At 40.5% G+C, this 21,926-nt stretch overlaps 1 protein-coding gene across 17 annotated transcripts in view; it reads left to right on the forward strand.

Annotated features, from left to right (window-relative positions):
- The window catches only part of LOC110975339 (potassium voltage-gated channel subfamily KQT member 1-like), a 160,288-nt gene that overhangs the window by 60,366 nt on the left and 77,996 nt on the right, over positions 1-21,926 (forward strand). For 9 of the 17 annotated variants that reach the window (XM_022227748.2, XM_022227747.2, XM_087133411.1 and 6 more), the window contains one exon: positions 1,297-1,432. Coding sequence is in view for 5 of the 17 variants with exons in the window: in XM_022227742.2 (XP_022083434.2) it covers positions 14,912-14,929 (18 nt within the window). In the remaining 12 variants the exon portion in view is untranslated. The other 8 variants (XM_022227742.2, XM_022227744.2, XM_022227745.2 and 5 more) reach the window with 6 other exon arrangements.

Here is a 21,926-nt window from a genome sequence, read left to right on the forward strand (position 1 = left end):
ACATTCTACTTTATCGTAGGAAATTAAGAAATAGACAGAGTGGCAGTGCTTTACGAATGACTTGTGGTAGCCAGGAGAATGAGGATCTCAAATATTTGTTATAACTCCCTACCCTTGTCAAACTATTTCACATACATAAACATTTGGACAATAATGTAGACAGTGCTCCATTGTTAATTTAATGAATGTCTTGTCATAACTGTAGTCCTCAAACATCCTTTCATCTATTTTATTCGTTGCTTTTTTAACGATTGTTGGAACTATAATTCATACCCTATTTGTTTTGAGCTATGTTTACTGCGTTAATTTTTTTTAGATATTTATCAGTTTAATATCTTCATAATAATTGTAATCTTGTGCCGATTACCTTTTGTTTGCTCTAAATCATGTTTGTTTCAGCCCTAAGCTGCAACTCGTGATGTGTTGCAATAAACCATTTAACAAACTAACATAAAAATGTTGCAAATGTTATTTGAAATCAAAATTCAACATGTTGAAACATTTTCTCTTTTTATTTTAAGCCATTTAATAGAAGACAAACAAGCCGAGTGATATGAAAAGTTGGCTTGATCAGTGCTGAAAGCAGCCAAGTTAGGGTGGGTGGTAATTTGAAAAGTGGAGTCCCAATGTCGCACATTTTGTAGCAGCATCATGCTACATCAGCATCATGTGTATCTCTTCCTGTGACTTCTCTGGTTCTGAGAGGAACTGGTTAATGCATTGGTTTGTAAAGAGATCCTGAAGACAAAGTGATTCTGGATTGTTCAGACACACACAGCTCATTCATGAAATACATGCATATCAAGCAACTACTAGCTCTGTGTCTTCCGAAAAAAACTTGAAATATTTAATCCATCCTTAGAATTTGCTGAAAAACCTAGTTTCTGTTATTCATTTTTGTATTTCTTTATGATGCTTGAAACACTAACATTTTTGTGCATAATTTTAGAACAATTTTGCTATGTTTATTACACTGCTGATGTTGATCTGAGTAAGTTCAGTGACTAAGATGCTTGATGTTATGATTATGAACTGTACTGTATTATATCGAAATAACCCACAAAGGTTTCGACACCAGCATTGTCACTTGGAAGGAACGAGCAAAGTGAATGAACATCGTTTTTTTCCATCCCAAATTCGAAGACAGCTACGTTAAGTAAATGCTTGGATACAGGAAAGTTGTTACTTTCACCTAGTCTGACAACCATACACTGCCAATTCCTGTCCACGCTGAGAGAGACAAGGTAGCATGCTGTTAATAAAAAACAATTTTGTTATGTGCTATCTGATTTCCAGGCTATGGTTTTACTCAACCGGCTTGGTAATCTGCTGATGAATTGGCCCTATAGCTGATTACAAGAATGGGAGCGTGTTCAGCAACACTGGCCCCTAGCCTGCTGCCCAGTAAGGAATAGCCGACATTGGCCTCAGGGTAAGTAGGAATTAAAAGCTTCTTAGATCGCACAAAAATAATCCCAAAACGTATTCACTGTCCGCAAGGTGTCACGGCTTTTGCAAAGCCCATTTGATTTCTCCTTTGATTGGTTTGTTGAAAGCACCGGTGGAAAATACATGTATTATTTGGAGATTCATAATGGAAAGTAGTGAAAGATTGACAGGCAAGACCAAGGCTCTGAAATGCACTGTATGTTTATAGAAGTTGCCTGCCTTGTTTGTCTAGAAGTGTCAGATAAATGTATAATTACGAGTTGTTTTTAAATCTGGGAAATATTTGTCAGTGAATAAAAATTGACCTTGTAATAGAACTGTTATTTTTCATCAGCCTGGTCAAGAGCAGCATGCATTAAAATTGCGCATGAAGTTAAGCACGTGACCATATATCTACCGGGTATAAAACAGGGCAATTTTGCCCATTATTATTGTCAAGTTCAGTCTTTAAGATAAGCCCTTTGTTCTTTTTTCACATCAGTAGCCCCTTGATACACTGCAGCATTTTTGTGGAGCTAAGGAACCTCTCGTAAAAATCAGCCACCCCACTTACGAAATCTATGCCTACCCAACAGAACACCAAGATTGTCTTTTCCAAGTGCACTGGTATTGCACTTAGAAACTCAGCTTATGCAGGAAAGAGTGAATAATTTTCATTGTGTCACTTGTACCGTAGTTGGGCCTTTTTGAAGAGTGTCCGTGAGCACTGATCCAGTGAGACCCCCCCCCATATCTCTGGTATCGGTAATGCCCCTTTGATCTTTTTTTTTTTAAATTGGTGCATTATGAATATTAAATTGTTACTAAAGAACATGAGTGAAAGTTTTGTTTGTATTAAACAACAAAAACATGTTGGCTTCCATCAACATGTAACTGCAGTACATTTTAATTTTCACTTGGATTTGTCTGTGTGTAATTTTGTGGATGTACCAGGTAATAGGTTTTCACATTAGCTTGAGTCTTCCAAGAGTGTACCTGCACTTTTACCGTATTAAATATTAATATGCATCTGTCTGTTTAAATTGCTTTGACATTTGCACTACACTACCAGTACACAGATACACACAAAGGAAAAAAAAAAACCACTCAGCCCCCCATCTCACTTTTTGCAGGTGACATTGATACAGGAAATTATATCCACGTCATAAGTAGGTCCCAATTTCCGGAGTATGGATGTGTTCTTGAGTGGCGCTTGATAAAACTGCATCTACCGGGTAGTCAGATTGATTGGCTCACTGCACAGCCATTTTTTGGGGAGGGCATGGGAGTATTGTCCATTGGCAGTTCTTATTGGTTTACTGATTATGCAGCATCCCTTCAGCCAATCAGATCAGAAAGCTTATGTTGCAGTAAAGTTATTCATATTGAGTCATTCGCCTACGACGGGGCCCCTTTAAATTATTCCTCCGTTTTCGCCAGCCAGTTTGATCTGGTGACTGGGAGAACATTCGTTGGTATGCATAAGGCTGGTTGTCATCAAGTGGACTCGGCTCATTAATTAGTACTTTAAACAATTTGGTGATGAATTTTCAAATGAAATGCTGTAAAAGCTATCAGTAGTTATTTGTAAATCTTGGAGCCTATTATCCGCAAGGACTGCATTCATTAAGGGAATAAATATGTTCTTGGCCGGTCTTAAACGTGTGTTTCAGACTGGCTCAGGAGAATGGATGCGACTAATGCCCAAGCTGCAGACGAGGGCGTTATCAGCATTTGTTGTTCTGAGCCTGCCAAGCATATATTTATTGCCCTTCATAAATTCCTTGTTATTCAGAGAGTCAAAAGAAGTCAACATGTGATGGATTTCCAATGATTTTGTTCTAAAATTTTACTTCCATTTTTTCCCGCACCTCCGTCCGGTTTATGGTATATTCCTTTTGAAAGTTGTCCAGTAGAATCCCCTTCAATGAACTTGGCGTGCTCGTGTGTAACCTGGGAAATTAACACAGTGCAATCGTAAGGGGAAACACTCCTATAGAAGTCAGGGGAACCGCTACAATAACCAATGGTTCTGGGCAAACTAAGTATTTTGAGTCCCCATTACATGTGGCGCATAGATAACATGTCTTGTGCACACAGTCTCCTGACCAGTCAGACCCGATTAAACTGTCATCTATCCATGTGCCAGCGCATGATTTACACAGTGTGCATTATCACTTCTCAGCGGGCATTATCTACTGTTAATACATGGTCACATGATTTGTTTCGACCAATAGGAATAGAAAAACTCTCCTAGGTATTCATGAATGTAATAAAAGCAGGGCTTGCAAAATTGGAGAAACAACGCCAATAGGGTATGAATTAAGGAAGGCACTCCCAACCCTGGTCCCCTCTTACAACACCCCCTTCCGAACTCCTCATTTGCATTTTCCTTTTCCGTTTCCCTTTTTCTCTTCAGTCTCAGTGATGCTCACCATTTTACCAAAAAGAAGTGCTGTAAAAGTTGTTGTCACGGCTTCGTACTGCAGCACATGTACAACGCACTGAACTGCACTGCAGCGCAACACAATGCAATGAAATGCAGTTTGCATCGCATTTCATGATGTGCGTGCAATCTGTTCCAACATAAAGTCAGCCTGAGGAGCTTTTCAATTGACGCCCCTATAGTTTTATGTTATTTGGAGATGAATAGTGGAAATTAAACTAACCTAATATGCAGCGAATTGTCGGTTAAATTGAATTACCGGTAATTCATCATGTACTGTCAATTTATGGAGCCCCCCTTAACAAAAAAGTAGGCAGTTGAACTTTGCATTTCAAATCTCTAATATTTTGCAGGACCTATATCAATCAGTCATGTAGGCAGTGTCTCTCCCATTCAATTTTTTTTTCACAGAGTAGAATCCATCATCATTATGGTACTCACAGTTTGAAGCGATTCCATCCTTTCATGAGTTCATTTGAGTTATTGTACATCTCAGGAAATTTCAGTCTCCAAGTACGGAGGTACTAGTAAGGAGGTTTGTTACGTCTTGTGTACACCACTGGCTTTGGAACCGGGAGGGGCGAATGTTCTCCCCCCCCATGCTTGAAAAGGTAGCTACTGGTATTTTTCCCCCCTTCACACTTTCTACCAAGCCATTGAAGGTATGAAGAAATTGATCCTCCCACCAAAAGATCTTGGATCCTCCCCTGTTGGAGCTTCCCCCCAACTTAAAAACTGCTGCTGCAGTACACCATAAACTTAAAAGTTTTATCTAGTCTATATATACGTAAATTTTTCTAGAAGATCTTCTCTCATCAGGCAGGGATTGCAGAATATACAGGTTTTGAAGTAAAAAATGCATGCCCTGTTGTATGGGTCATTTACACAGGTGCATGAAGGAATGAAAGCACAGGAAGGTCATGTCCCTCGAACGCAGATAAGAAGAGCACCGTCGGTCAAGTTTATAACAAGGACAGTGTCAGGCCTAAGTCTTTGTTTTTCCATTACTGATAATACAAGGTAACTATTATAACCAGGTAATTTGTAAAGACCCAAGGACCTCGTTGTAACATGTTCCACTGTAGTCCCCCTTATGAAATGGCAGGTGATGATGGAAAAACACACTGAATACTTGTCACCAGTTGTGGAGGATTTCCCACATCTCGAAAGATAGATGTCACGGCATCCGAAACCCTTACGCGGACGTATTTTTGTCCCCAGAACTCTACCCCAACTTTCCTAACAAAATAAAGTGTCCCTTAACATGGTGAATGCCGGGGCAAAATTGATGGCACTTGATGTGCAGCAGGCATGTTTCAGTTATATATTTTCTTACATGTATGAAGTAACAAAGCTGGGCGAGAGCAACTCCATCTCGTAATTTGAGAGCCAAGATAGCTAGGCCCACGCAGATGGTAATACCTTACACCCTCCTCTCTTCACCTCTAAGATGAAAGGAGACCAAAAAAATTGACGGTATTCCTGCAGTGAATTTTTATTGGAGTCGCCGTCGCTTCGGACAGCACACTGTCTCAGACAGTTCAATTTTCACATCTTTGAATTATTGGGAATTTTGTTTAGGGGTAGAATTTCAGAGTTTTAATGGATTTCTGCGAGTGGTTGGGAAGAGAAGTGGGCAGAAATTAAGTTTGTTGTGTATTTTCCCCCTTTTTTCAGTTCAGGTCATCAGTGACCTAGATTTTCATCCAAGCAAAAGTAAGTGGGAAAGTGAATGAGTTACACTATTATTGGCTTTTTTTTGGTGGGGTGCTAGTATCCGTATCTCGCAGACCAGCCGTACCCATAACAAAATATATTGACATTTTGAAAGATTCATCAGTGTCGCTGCTCTTGAAATGATGGGTGATAGCCAACTGAGATACGAGTGCATGAAGAATGACTTCTTCTCTGGAGGACTTTTCATTCTCAAACCCAGAAGATGGGGAAGACACACGAATAAAAAAAAAAGAAAGAATAAAATAGATTAAAAACAGTGGCTTTTCTGCAAATTGTGGAAAAGCCATCAACTCTCCCAATAATAGGATTTTCATTGCCGTGAACAAGATAGAAACTAATCTTGTTCACCCATCGGCTCTTTTTTCCATCGTTGCTGTGATCACCATCTTTACTAGGTGGAACAGTGCTCTCTGATCTACGTGTTCCAGGGGGAGAGGTATTTTTTGCCTTTCCCATTTTTTCCCCCAAAAGAGAGAGAGCACTTGTTTATTACAAAATTTTCCATTGCCCGCAAAATCACAAGGGGGAAGTCCAACAGGGATGGGGATTACTGGTTGATGGCATCTTCACCCTTCACAAGTGCAGGAGAGTTAGGCAAGCCGGGATGATTTTTTTTTTCCTCATGCAGGCCCAGCACGTGCTTTGAAAGATTGCGTATCCATTATGCATTTAACCTGTACACCATTTCTCTACTTGCGCTGCACTGTGCGACAAACAACACGGGTTGTTGTTCTGTTCTGGCAAACAGGGCTGTCATTTTGGCCAAAGCTCTGCGATGATTGGACGCAAGCCAGTGAATCAGTTGCGTATTTGAACTGTAAGGTCAGAGCTTTGAAACTCGGTAACCTTCTTAGAACCATCATCACTTGGGGGTCACCTCAAATTAGCACTGTTATTTACCAAGCTTGTTTGCAGGTCAGACCCTTATCCCCACCATAAGTCTGTACCATTTGCTCACAGAAATTGAGTTGATGAAGGGGAAAAAAATACTTATTGACTTCAAACATGGACCCCAATCCAAACATCCTCTCATAATTATATACATGTAAACTAAAGGTAGATGACGGAGTTCAGTACAGTTTCAAGGAGAATACAAATCAAGTATTGTAAATAACACTGAGGCCGTGTCCGAAACGGGCTTCCAGAGCTCCGGCTAGGTCTATTGTCTACGCGTCTCCACGCATTTCTAATGGAGTGAAGACCTAGACCTAGCTCTAGACAAGAGATTCGGATGCAGCCTGAGTGGCCCCTTATGTCATGTTTTAAATGTTTCAAAATAAGTGGATGTAGAGCAATCCCAAATTCAGTTGTCTGAATGCTCCCAAAAATTGTGTATCAGGTTTGTCGTTTCTACCAGGTCTCCAAAATCAAGTACTCAGTGTGCTGAGTGCATGCGTGCATTAAGTTACCACTTGGCAGAGGGTTTATTGTTTAATAGTAAACTTGTCCCAGATGAGATATTATTTTCTGCTGGTTTATTAAGGTTTTTACGGTTTGTTTTCAAATTAAGAAAAAAATTTATGAACTTGGTGTCCTGGCATTATTTATACATGTACAAAGCCGTGTGCAAGTTAGGTAAGTTGCCAGCCGGAAACAAGACAATGCAAATGATGACCCAAACATGTCTCCGTTATAAATTTTCTAATGGCACTCTCAATAATTTCCATTTATATGGACGGTGATTATGGGCCGATCCTGGTTTCTGTCTGTGAACGCACTCTGCATTTTAAGTAGCCCGTTAAATCTCTGCTCGTGTGTGACAGGTTTCGGCCTTTCATCTGTTTGCCGAACGCAAAAGGGGTTGAAACGTGGCGGCCCTTTTGAAGGCCTGACATGCCCTGTTTGTCTCTTGCAACAATGCAATCACCGCTGGTTGGATCTACATGTAGCTGCGTGCAATTGGCCATGAAAGAGGCACTGGAAGACAAAAACAAGCAACAACGACACAACAGAAGAACGTGGGGTACTTAGTGGCATGCTGGACATAGTTGAATGGCCTGACGGCAGAGATAATTGTTGCTACATCATGAAGTCTGTTGAGATATTACTCCATTAGCCCTGAGAAAAATTGAAGGATCCCACTCTAAAAGGGTTAGTTTTGCAAAAGAATTGCTGCAGGAAAACATTCAGAAGACTTGACAGTTATTACCAGATCGTTTCCTTCCAACAAAAGTTTGATTAATTTTGCAACGAAGAAGTTGCTTCCGTTCTTTTTATTACCACTGCTTGCAGTCAATGTAAAAATGAAATCGAGGCTGATGCAAAGTTAGGAAAGAAACAAGAATCAGATCTTTCTGCGTGGACTGTGATTTCAATTCTTGCTTTCTAAAGTGGTTTTAATAGTTTTTTCTTTGTAATGCGTGTTCGATCATTGTTATATAGACCGAGCAATACAAATTTTTATCTATTATTTTTATTACTGTTAACTCTGTATTTAGCTTGTGTGTACAAGGATTTGCCTACATACACATTTTAGTTTTCTGGACAACCAAATCTACCGCCATACCTTCAGCCAAATAGTGGTAAGGATGGTTAGCTTGATGTAATCAGACTATTGTTCTAGCCATCATGAATTGCAAATTTCATATCTTGCCAACCATCAACACAACAACAGGAGACTTTATTAGGGGGGGACTGACCACTAAAACATTGATAACTCAACCGATAACCTATTCCTCCTCCAGCCATAAGATACAATCGGTGGAGTAGGCGACAGGCTGTAGCACAAATAAGTTCCAGTGTTGCACAGGTCCAATGTTATATCCATGCTAATTTGAAGGCTCCCGACCGTCTTTTGTTTTTGCTTTTCTTTCAGTGTTTTGAAAGTCGGTTAAGATAAGGGTGTCGCACTACAATTCAGTCTCAGTTTGGTATGGAATTTACACAGTGCACATCTGATGAAAGGAGGGCTCAGGGTTCAGGCATACTTTCGAGTCACCACACTTGTTTTCTGTGGAAACTAAGAAGCCTCAGCCCTGGACTGTGATTTTCAGACATATGCCCACGTCACTTTACCCCCTCAGTTTAGAATCAATAATAAAAAGTGTTTTTAAAAAGGCTTTAACTGTTTAAAAATGCCTTTGTAATGGTTACACACATACATATTTTGCCATCTGTATTACTTACTGTTGGTCACTCTGTTATTTGGCTTCGTGCATATGCATATTATATCAATGTACTATTACCGATGGCAGTAGTAATCCAAATTCATCCGGTCTACAGTCCGGGTATTATACTTGTGATTTAAAGAATTACGCCAACAATGGCTTTCCAATGACAGTAGAAAAAAAACTCTGGTGATATATACACTGTATGAATTTTTCTTTCAAAGGATATGTGTTTTGAGAATATTCTGGCATTTGATGAAGAGGTTCAAGTCATCAGAAACGCCAGAAACGGAGAAGCAGAGCCGTTGTCAGCTCTCACCCTGGTCCAACTCCAACAATCCCGTGTTTTCATTGCAACAGAAAGTTCAGAGCGGGGATCAGACTTTTCAGCCATCTTTGCTCTCACAACACCCAGTGATACATGAAGTTGTGGTCGTCTTAGCCAGCGAGGGACAAACATCATCATAGGAACACTAACACTTCAGTTTTTATGTCTCCTTATCTAAGGAAGAGAGTCATTCTACAGTAAGATGCTTCAGGAGCATCACAGAGTGCTGATTCTTTGAAGTGGCACTGGTGGGGTCCCCTGAAGTTTGAATCATCTGCGCCGTGGTGCCAGGGTTTCTTCTTGTGGGATTGCCACCGAGGTATATGTACATGGGGAATGTACTTGTGCCTTTGGTAGCCATGTCCTTTCTCTATAGGTAGCCCAGGGGATCAGGGGAATATTGACCAGGGCAGGGGAGGGTCTGGCTTCATGAGTGCTCACCAGACAAGGTGGCCCTGGACATGGTGCCATTCCTGTGAGGTGTCCAGAGGGGAGGGGATATCCTGTTTGCCCAGGGACCCCCTGCGCTGTGGTCTGTAATTTCCAGTGGCTCCATCAACCTTGCATCTTTGGGCTTGGAGGCTCAGCATTCCCCATTGCCTGTGGTCAGCAAGGATGATTGCCCACCATATGGGCTAGTGGTGGTGAATAGTGTGGTCTTGGAAGTGAAGGCTGTTTTCTGGGGAGTGTCCCCTGACAGATTAAACTGAGTGAGTCTTTGCAAGAGAACCTGAGCTAAACGTTTCTACAAAAGGGGTAATTTGCTACAGTACATGAAACACCAAATAGCCCTCCCCCATGTCCTGCTGTTACATTGTCCCATAAAGGCAGCTGGGATCTAAATATATCTAGTCAAACAAAGTTAATGAAAACTCTCTTAACATCAGTAGAAATGACTTTATTAAGTCAAACAAATTCCTGAATGAATGAAAAGCAATAATTTTTGTACAGGAAACTCACCAAAATAAAACTGCCCCCTTTTTGATTGTAGCCACTTTATAAGAGGGTAGACTCAGCTTCACGGTAGATTGCAGAGTCTGGGCTGGCTATCACGGGTGAACTTAATCCTGGCAAATGAAGTACACCCTTAAGGGTAAGTAGGCTGTGCGTTAGTAGTGGGCCTGTGGATATAGCATTTGCCAATAAGCCCCACCGCACCAGTCATGGGGGGGAGGACTTCATGTAGACTCTTCCCTCCCCAGTATCCGGCACCCATCCCCCCTCTAAGTTTCGTGTCCACCCTCCACTCACATAAGACCCAATTGGTTAACTGACTGCAGTATTTCATACTTTCCAAGTAGACCTTTCTCATGTTTATCTTGCTCCATCACAGTCAAAGTTTTTGTCTACCGGTTGTTCACAACCTGTTCAAGCATCTCAGGCAGCTATGGTAACACTATGGAAATTAGATTTCTGCATTAAACTAAATGAAATATTTACAAATAGGTCATTTGGGAGACATTTTGTGGTAAATTTTTCAGCATTAGGGAGACATTGGCTTATAGGGAGACATTTCAGTGTCTCCCTATTTTCAAACTACCAGAAGGAGGCCAAATTTTACAGTCCATATTTTGAGAGATGATAGTTTAGGGCCTAAAATGAAAACAGACAAAGTTTGGTTCAGATCAGATTAGGGAATATTAAATTATGGGACAGCAAAGTTGGAAAAATTTTGTGCACGTTCTTATGGGAATGTCTCCCTAATGACCCATTAGCGGTAATTATAAATACTTTTACATGTACCTCTCACTCTAACACTAATGGGGCAGTGGTACAGTTTGAGGCCCAAAAGTTAAACTTTATCAGTGCATGCATTCTCCAAAAAGGGAAGTGCCTATTTCTGCCAAACAAGTTTCAACGTTAGAAGTCTACCTTTGTTTCGAGTTCCAAATACTTTTATTCCATTGTGGCCGAATGTAGCGCATGCAGGTACATGTAGATTATCAAGGGCATAGCTTGGCACAGTTGCACTTCACACAAAGGATATTGGTGAAATAATGCTCCTGTGCAGTGGACAAGTCCTTGGAGAGCAGTGATTAGGGGTTATACACACCTGAGTCCAGCACACATCTCTGCTGTTATTACCACCGGGACATGGGTAAAGTACGGTACCCTATATGCAAGCCACTGAATGGCATCTAGGGGCTAGAGTACTGTTTTTTTCAGTAGCTGTTTGTGTAAATTTGTGTGTTGTTCACCAGCACAGCGATATATTTTGCAGTGGAATGAGTGTACAAGGCCATGGCATATATACTGGTTGTATATTCATTGATGCAATTTACAGGTATTAAGAAATACCGTGCACAAATTACAGCTCAAGGAATCTCGAGGGCTGCTTTATCAGTAGTGGGAGTGTAAGCAAATATTATTAAATAATATTAATTACAATTTGAACTTGATAAAACTGGGTCTTTTGAGATGTTGCGCCCAATTTTGAAAGGAAATTTGCCCACATTTTCCCGTTATTGATTTCTTAGTGGTCTGTATCAGTTGCTTCCAAGAAGATTGGCTCTGTGCGGAGAGTGCGAGTCAGAGTAAATCTCAGAGAACAGCAAGGAGGGATCCACGACTAAGTTTTTTTGGGGTACAAAACTTGTTTTGGTGCCCCCCCAAAAAATTCACGCTAAAGTGGGGGGGGTTGACTGGATGTCGGCCATATACATGTGCATAATTATAATTACATCAGGATATGCATGTGTACGCTACCAAAAGAAGAAAAAATATTATAAACAGAATCAGTTGTGCTCCTTTGCTCCTGGTTTAAACCATGGAGGAATGTTCATCAGCAAGGAGTGGCGAGTCGGATCATCATTTATTTCTTTAGGTCTATCCTTTTCCGTGTATTTCGGCCAAGTTGCACTTTCCGATGTACTGTCGTCGTTAGCGGCATTTTCTCATGGCATAAAGAGGGACCTGATAACAGCCATGTCCCAAACCCGAAGAAACAATGGGTGTTTGTACTAATTTAAAAAGATAACCAGGGGCCTTATTTGTTGCGCACCTCGTTGAGCTTCTGCAAACAAGGGTATGGGCCAAGGGCACTGGTCTCCCACCAATGAAAAGCACAGAGTGGAGGCCTAAGTGGGGCTAAACGAAATGATAATCACCATTTAAAATGACCATGATAAAAGACTGTCTTGTTATCTCATTTCAATTTAGATTCTTTGGCAATCAGGCCTAATCAAATATCATTATCCTTTTTCAAGCAACCCTTGACCACACTGACCTTTTTTGTGAATTATTTCCGCCTCAACGTACAAGAATGTTGCGGAATAAACCATTTATCCCTGAAATCCGTAGACGAACAAAACGTTATTTCACCAGTGCGCGTCCTACCTTAATCCGGTTGCATAACAGACGTGGGAAGGAATGCCCCTCTAATAGATTAGTTCTCTTGGTAGAAACATTTGGATTGTGCTCCTCTTAAGAAATGCCCTCTGTTAAATGTTTTTTTGTTATATGGGAGTGAAATTTTAAAGGTTAGATGTGACTGAATTTTTAAGATCACAATAATTTCATCTTTGAAGTGTAAATTGCAGCGGATGTTTTTTAGTAGTGTTCTTATATGCGTGTTGGTCATTAGTCATGTTATATGTTTTATTTTTTGTGAGGGTAAACTGTATTTTTTGTAATCATTGAATTATGATTTTATAAAAAATTCTTATTTTAATTGCTTAATCTTTTTTTATTATTTGATTGTTAAATCCACTCTAATTCAGTTTTTTTAACTGCGAAAATGGATTTTTTTTAATAAACCAATATGAAAAAAATGAAATGAAATGAAACAGCCTGTAAAACCTGCACTGCAAGAAACATTGAACAAATCATTGGCCCTGGTTGACACCCCCATCTACTCTTATCCACATAAAGGGGGAGCTGATTCTATGGCTCATATGCCCCCCCTCCCCCGTTTAAAACTTGTGTGTAGGGGGGATGTAGGGCTTACCCCCTTCCCTGGGATTTACACCCATGGCCTACTCTGCCATTGTTGTTTGCAGCATTGTTCATTTGACCGGATCCCACAAAATGAGTCTTAAGACCGTTTTAAAGAAACAATTTTATGTTTTAGTTTGCATTAAAAAGAGCAAAGTGATTGTTTTGATGCATCACTCAGTTTGGCATGCTGCGAGAAATCATTTTCTCTGGGTGAAAAATGTTCAGGGTTCCCTTGTTGGTTACATATGCGAACATACATGTTCTTTATTCAACTTATTCAAGAAATTGGAAAACAAGTTAGGAGAAATGATGAACTAAATCATGAACAAATGTTTTCAAGGTTTGTATGTTTTGCACAAGCACATTTCAAGCTGACAGTGTGTGCCATTTTGCGTAGTCTGGGCTTCTGTATAAATGTCAGACCTTGAACCTGCTCAGTACAGTTGTCTGAAGCCGTTCTCAGGTTAGCAATCTGGCGCCACCTTGTGTTTAGACAAGCTTGGGGCTCTGTTCAAGCCACAGACCTACACATGTATAAGGCACATGGTGTCGTACGCCACAGATGTGTGTACAGTTATTGTGTTCTCCCAACCGTCAACATATGGGGAGTTTTTTGTTATTTTAAAAAGCTGAGACTGAACATAAAGAATTAAAGTAAATGTTGTTTCAATTTCTTAATACCTTCAATGGAAAGATTATTAAAAACAAGTCAAAAGAAAATTTGCAAGTGTACATTGCAGAATGCAGCTATATAAAAATTTTGAAATGTGTAAAAGGGCTTCTTCACTTATTTTGTTTGGGTTTGCAAGGAAACTGAGAGAAATAGATAAAATTTGATGTAAAAACTACATTTTGTCACATATATAATGACACTGTTTTGGTCTGTTGTGGAAAAATTGTCATGGAGAGTTTTCATTCAGCTGTCTAAAGTTGCCATTGCATCTCCATTCATGTATTTCTTTGGCAGGTCCTTTAAAAATACTGATGCTTTGCAGTAACTTGATGAAATACATACCTCTGAAGAAATACAGTCATACCACTGGCCCCTCAAACAATAACTCAATTTGGTCTAGTGAGTATTTCAACCACTGAGCAACTGTTTATGCCTCATTTAAAACCATTTCTGAGTGTTGTGGTTACAAACTGAAGTCCTGATTTATATGCTGCTGATTTGTTACATTGTCGACCAGGGTGATTGTCCAATGAAAAGCTGAAAAAAAATTTCATTCAATAAAGGTTCAATTTTGAACGGTCCTCAAGCAACCTTTAAGATGGGTCTTATTGGTATTCAAGAAAAAAAAACTAATTTTCTTTTTATTAAAATTTACGAGTATCTTATGATTGAGGTGAAATGTTCCCATCTCCCCTCTTTTTGACTGATACATCATGTGGAATTAATGCGCAATTTAATTCCCGCCATGGGGGATATATTGAGGCAGTAGATGCTACAAGTAACATTGGGAGACTATTCCATTATTGGTTTGGTTCATCGGGGTGTGTCATGTCCATGTCTTTCTGACAATTAAGCCCCCCCCCTAGTTGCCTCTCACACAAGTGCTTAATGCTGGCCGGAAGCCAAATGAGAAAGCAGTGATGCACGTGTGCAGGAGTAGAGACTCGATCTTGTGCGCCTTTCCTGCCTGTGTAAAAATCCCTACGCAGAGGTGTATACGTGGGAGCTGTAATGGACTAATTCCTTCACGGTGCGGTGGGCAGCACACAACTGTGTCAGCAACAGCACCAGCAGCACACAATTAAACGCGGGAGCATATATAACTAAGCCCTCTAACGCCAACTGAAGTGAAAACATTTCAAGCATATGGTTGACGGCTAGCTGTGTGCCAAACTGTTAATTTAGTGGTCAGAACAATTGATTGGCCTTTGGAGTGGAGTTGACAATGAGATTGGAGGCCTTTGAATGAAAGGGGTATGTGTGGAGCTGCCTTGGTACGTATGTTTACCGAGTTGTGTACGAGTAGATGCCATAATGCAGACTGCTGTGTTTGGAAGGATAATTGCCGTTTGGATTGGCGATTTTTATCATGGGCTCAATTTGACGTTTGAGGCTCTATGAGAGGACTCTGTAAATGCGCCGTGCTGTCAGCGATCGTAATCTGTGTACATAACTTGGCCTGTGAATTGCGTAGCGTGGGACTTGCCTTCAGAAATCGGTCCAGTTGATTCCAGCGTGCACGCCAGCAGAGAGGGATTTCTCCTTTCTCTCTCTCTCTCTCTCGCTCTCTCCCCTTTGCTGAGATATTTGCTGATGATTTGTGTAGGACATAGTTGACATGTTGACTCGGTCTGCTAGTTGTTCAAAGGTTGACTCTGTTTCAGTCATTTGGTTACAATGTGAATCTTATGGCCAGCAGACAGGCCCAATGGATTTCTTCTGTCGGAAAGCATCTGCTGAATTCAGGTATAGTTACATTTGTATCATTCTAGACATTGCAGTTTAAAGGAGGTCTGAAGCCCATTTTGTTTCAACATGAGATATATTAAAAAGTCAAGGGTCCTTCCACAGGTTGCATTTTGCAATGGGGGGGGTTTAAATTGTCTCAACATGTTGGATGTTACCCTGTCAGGTCTTATAGTATGCATGACATCTCTACCTTCCAATGAATACTTCTTCTCCAGTTATATTTGAGCCCAAGACAACCAGTTTAGTTCAATTGAGTTATGATTTCCATTGTCTCTATCTTCATTTCTAGTTTAGGGGGAACTTCCAAATGGAACTTTGTGCAACTACATACACATGTATCTTCAGATTTATTGAATCCTCTGAATGTTCTGTATCTGACATTTTGAGTCCTTAGAAAGAAAAAGACTTTTTTGGTTTTTGTAAGAACAGCATGCTTAGCGGTAAAAAATGGTGGATACATGGATGTTTGGGCACAATTACAGAAAGCACTCATACCCCTACAAATTGTATTTTCTGTTTGTTTTCATTGTATGTTAACATTCAAGTATGCAAAAAGTTGCAATTATTCACAAAGATTAAATCCAAACTACATGTAGTAAACTGTTGTCATCAAAATATGACTGTATTGCATTCATTGTATTGACTGCTTGAGACTAGTTAAGCAGATTTTTGTCTTAAAAATCCCAAAATAACTATGACTTTTGATAGAATAACAAACTATCAACAAATTCTATTTTTCAAATAATGATCTCTATTTTTGGTTGCTTACAATATGAGAATGTAACCAACACGTGCCAGTGTTCATCTTAAAATGTTGTTTGGACATATTGAGATTGAGAAGCAGGTGGTTAATTACCCCCCCCAATTCAACCACAGAGAAAGTCTGGTTTTTAAGGTTCTGATCCTTTGGTTGCAAAATGCCACCCACAAATAAAAAAAAATCCCTGTTTTGAAATCCTAGGATTTAGCCTGCTGTGTGCCATATTGGACACAAGTGCCTCAAGGCAGATGAAGGCAACAGTTTAACAGCTTCCCTAGAATTGTACGGGTAACCCACAACTCCTTTTGTGAGGTAGTCTGCTGTTGAAACCGTGGGAACATGTTTGCAGCCCCTTTCCATTGTAATTTAACATCCAGTAAAGCAAACAGAATTTTATAATTACTGCATTTTTGTTATTGAAATCGTCCTCTCACTTTTTCAACAAAACTTCTGTCACAACGTACATGTACATGTGCACTCCACCTTTGCTAATTTACATGTAGTAAAAATATATAGCCCAAATGCTACATGAGATTTTTTGGTTGATTGTTGCAGATGTAGCAGACTGATGTTTCTTCCACGTCTTATTCAGGCTAAGCTCATGCTTCTATTGGAATTGAAACATAAGGCCTCGTTTCAAGTGGTTGGTACAAAAAAGGAGAGTATCAAATGTGTGCATTATTCTGTTCTCTGCATCGTTACTTAAAGTTTGTGTACAGTTCGTGTGCACCAAACTGTTGAACAGAGCAAATGATACCTCGAATTAATGTATTTAGAGAACCGATTTTTAAGACCTTTAAGAGAGACAAGAAAAGTTTGAACTACGTTCAATACCCTTGAGCAAAAACGTGGAAAATAGTTACGATTTTTCATCACAGATTTTTAAATGGCATGTGAAAACCTCCAGAGTCCAGTGACTCTTTTAATTGATCAAAACAGCGATATTTCAACTTATTTCTAAGAAATGGAACTTTCTGCATCAGGAGATCAGACTTGTTTCCATAAAATCTCTCAGTGCAGAGTTGCGCTCTGCACACCATCCGTGTAGGAGCGCATCTGTCGGTGGATTATTTTTCATTAAATTTTCAGATAATGACTAATTCAGTGTCATCCCTTTAAAGGGTGGGAAGGGGAAAAAACACGCTGAGGTGGGCATGATGAGTGTAGTGCTGGGGGGGGGGAAGGGGGAAGCTGACTGCAAGCCCCAAGGCCAGGATCTGGTTCGTCATCTTCTTGGCTTGTCAGGGCAGGTGGATGAGGAGGACGGTGCATGAAGAGGCGTCTGTTTTGGGGTGGGTGGTATTTAGTGTCTTCTCGCTAGTCAGACTGTCTCAGGCCCTGATATTCACCAATGATCTGCCCTCTCACTGCATCTGTCTCTCCAAGATTACATTTTATTCCCTCCCTGAAAGATCATTCTAGGTTTTCGCTCCAGATTTATGCCGAGGAAAACTTGTTGCCAACAGGTTTTCGCCCCAGATTTATGCCGAGGAAAACTCGTTGCCAACATGCACTATGTACATGGACCTGTTTATTTCTATTAGCCCTGGATAAAATTTAGTGTTTTCATCCGTGATGTCAGTTCCCCACAAAGAAAAACCTCCAGGAGCGCATATTGCAGAAAAAAGGAAATAGCTTTGGTGTATAGTCATACTCCAAAATAGCTTAGTCGGGGAAATAGAATCAGGTGCATTCGAGTAGCCAGGTTTTTCTTTCCCATTGCAATAGAAAGTGTGTCCCTTTGGTGTTTATTTTAGGTATTGAAGAATTACCACAGAGGCTAGTCAGCAATGTTCAGCCCACTTCATTTAAAAATAACGTGGCCTTGATTTTTCCACTGTTACCATGGTCCCTTTTTGTGTTAATTGCTTATTGTGCTTGTTGTTACCATGGTGATCTCATAGAATATTCATGTGTGCAGAAATGCTCTTATGACTTGCCAGACATTGGCAGATGCATTAATGATCGACTGCCTCCAAAAAATGTGTCTGTGTTGTGGTTTTGTGTGACTAGAGCCAGGAAGTTTGTCATAGAGGGATTTCACATTAGTGCCGTCTGCGCGTATCTGCATCGAAACCGAGGCTCTCTGTGTTGAACTTCAGCGCGCGCACCCGCGGAGTCCACACAGGACATGGAGTATCCGGTTCGTAAGTGTGACACCACTTCAGTTTAAACCACACACCCACTGCACAAGATACACGACCATCGTAGGTACGTTAGTGCGCGGTCAATTGTCGTTATTTTTTCTTTTGATTTTACGTGTTGGGTCATCCTGAAAGACTCTTCCACAAAAATTTGCAGCCAGAAAAGTCTGAATTTAACATACCTTTATGTATTTTGTGTCTTGACTCCTTACTTTCAATCGTCTGATCATATTAAGGATTGAAGCTTATACATACAGCCTCGTTTTCAAATGCGGAAGTGCGCAGATCGACACTAAAAACGTCGTATTGGGATCCCTCTATTGTTGGTTTTGTGAAGCATCTCGGTCACATTTTGCTCTTTTTGCTTGTCTTTGAAAAATGGAAAAGAATACCATGTCATTTCTTTCAAACGTACACTGTGTGACTTTACAAGGTTGAATGTAGCCTGCTGTTAAATTTATTTCGTCAACAGGACAACAAAAAATTTCGACAACAAAATGTTAGTTTTTTTCTCCAAGTTTTCTTAACTACACTAAAATAAAGGACTATCCGCACTACCATTCGCATGTATGTGTACATTTCCAGTTGAATTTTGTTTCTTGATTTTTAAAGAAATAGGTAGGTACATGCCAACCCATTTAGAAAATTCTAGTGTGACTTGAAATAATTTTTAATGCTGTCACTTTTCTTGAAGTTATTTTCATAAATGAGCAATAAAGTAAAAGGTGTCTGCCTGACTTTATTAGAAAAACCCTCACATTTCGTTTGCCAACGTGTGTCTGGTTTTCATCTGGCACATCACAAATTATTCTCACACCCTTCAGGCTTGCCGAAACTTTATGCCGCTCAGTTTCAATGAAATGGCAATGAGAAATGATCCACTTTCTGTACATTTGGATCATGATTTGTCATCAGAAAATGACTTGCAATATCAGACATCACAAGTTTACTTGTTCAAGTTTTTCATGGATAATGTGCCCGTGGATTCCATCTAAAAAGGAAAATTCTCACTCACACCATGATGCTGCTGTGTCCTGTCAGGTATCGATGGGATTTTAGTAAAATGGCAGCACCTTATGCTGGGCATAAATAATTACTTTATCTCTGACCCTATTGATTTTGGAACAAGGGCCGAGTAGCTGTGAGGGAATTTAAGCGATATGGATTAGTGCGGTTAATTAATGAACAAGTGCTGCTTTTGCTGTCGATAGCATCTCATTAACTCGTGTAAAAGAGACATCTGGCTTGTCTGAATGCATGGTGGGAAGGGGAAGAATTTCTAGACAGTACTGGTGCACTTCAGTTTCCGATTCTGCATAAAATTGCAGAAATCCTGTGAAAGGAGAAAACATACATGTATGTCAGATCATTTTCAAGTTGCATTTGTGTGCATTTCTCCAGTTGAAATACCGGAACCAAACTGGATGCTGCTCAGCCCTGTTGCCATTGTAAGGATTGTAGAAAGTGCTTTTTTGCCTTGTGTAATGTAAGAACCAAGTAAGGGTGCTTTCATAATGGCCACTGAGGGATTCCATGGTAGGGCACATTGCATACAGGCATCAGTTTGCATGCTGTCCTGCAGAGAATGGGTTTGTAGTTTTCAGCATAATGTGCACAAACCATAGTATCCTTTGTAACCATAGTAACCATTGTTTGTGTACAGAGTCTTTAAGCCTGTTGGGACTGTCTAAAATGTGGGAGAAAAGAGCCTAACTTAGCAGTATGCTATTATTTAGTCTGCAGTTCTATTAAATGGTCAAAGCAAGATACCACTTAGCCTTGACCGAGGCGTTGGGCGAATCTGGGCTACAAATATACGCTGCGTGATGTGCACCTGTTCACTATGGTCTAGCCCGTGCACTGTGTATGTATGCATTTAGTGCATGCATGCCTTCTGCATGTGTGGTTTGCATGGTCACTGCCCGCATTCACGTGTACATGACACGGCACGAGCTCCAGCCCATAACCCAATGCCTTGATGGTTTTGTCCCTAGCCAGCAAAGCTCATTTTGTTGGTCAGTGCGCAATAGTGGTCCTGCTCAATGAATAGATTTTTGCACCAACCACAAAGGAATGATGTAATGGTGGACCGCTACCGTGGGTGCAAGTCTTTGAATTCTCAGTTTTTACTGCTGTATTATGGGCTCCCACGAATTCTTCATCAAGATTTTGTTGTGATGGGGTTCCCTAGAGGGATCCCAATACGACACATCGATCTGCGCACTTCCACGTTTGAAAATGAGGCTGTATTTGTCAGCTTCAATTCTTAATACGATCAGACGATTGAAAGTAAGGAGTCAAGACACAAAATACATAAAGGTATATTAAATTCAGACTGTTCAGGCTGCAAATTTTTGGGGAAGAGTCTTTCAGGATGACTTGACACGTAAAAAATAACGGCATTTTACCGCGAACTAACATACCTGCGATGGTCGTGTATCTTATGCAGTGGGCGTGGTTTAAACTGAAGTGGCGTCACACTTACGAACCGGATACTCCATGTACTGCGTGGACTCTGCGGGCTCACGCGACGAAGCTCAACACAGAGAGCCTCGGTTTCAATGCAGATATGCGCAGACGGCGCTAATGTGAAACCCCTCTGTTGTCCACAAGAAATCCTGTAAGCTCATTAAAAGTCTAAAAAGTTACAAGCATTCGCCCCCATAATTGTTTCATAACTGGACGCCATGTTACTATAGTGGACACATACACATTGTCACATGTTATTCAAGAGCTGGTGATTGACTTACTGAAATGAATCATTCATATTCTTGGAAAGCTTGTTTGATGTGAATGACTTAAGATAAGTTGTCAATATTCATATAAAGCATACCCAGATATCCAGAGACACCCCAAAATCGTCCAAAATTGGCTCGCTTGCCGTGAGTCCCTCATGTGAGGCCTGATAATCTCCCCTCGACAAAAGAGCATTGAGACCCCCTTTGACAAAGCAAAATACCATCGAGTCTTCCAGTGATTGCCTTCTCTACATTGTGCAAGTTGCTATGAAAACTCTAGACAAAGAGATGCAGCATTACTGCACAGCTCTTGGTGCTCTGATTCTATTACATGACATGCAGGTGTTTTGATAACAAGACTATTCATACCTGTACGTGTTCAACCTAATTTCCCTTCCAAAATCAGTATATCTGTGCTGTTAAAACATCACAGACAAAGCGTAAACTCGTAAATGTAACATATAACTTTGAAAAAAGTCAAAATGTTGATCACTGTAACACACCAAATTCTGATAGTCAAGACGTATAACTGTTGTCCGTGCACAAGCTCAGCAATGCCCACACTTATGAAGTGGCAAACAATCGATTAGTCTGCAGACAGCCTCCCCCAGAGTAATTTCAATATCGCAGTATCACTAAGGAAGAACAAAGATGTAGGTAACCAGGCCCCCTATCAGGATACGTGTGTGATGGGGGATGTTTCTCTTGCCTGGTTTGTCATCGGAAATGGCTCTCATGGCAGGGAAGGTCTGAGTACAGTTCTGCGGTTTAGCGATTGTCACCGAGTGATTACCTTCATTGTTGCCCTAGCCATCAATCTTGTGGCCTGGGTAATTGTGCAAACACGCTTCCTTCGGGTCCTCTCTCTACGGTTCTTGAT

The sequence above is a fragment of the Acanthaster planci genome, linkage group LG02 (assembly GCF_054643075.1).
Source record: "Acanthaster planci isolate LZ-2023a linkage group LG02, COTS_SCS, whole genome shotgun sequence".
In the NCBI taxonomy this organism is placed as follows: domain Eukaryota; kingdom Metazoa; phylum Echinodermata; class Asteroidea; order Valvatida; family Acanthasteridae; genus Acanthaster; species Acanthaster planci.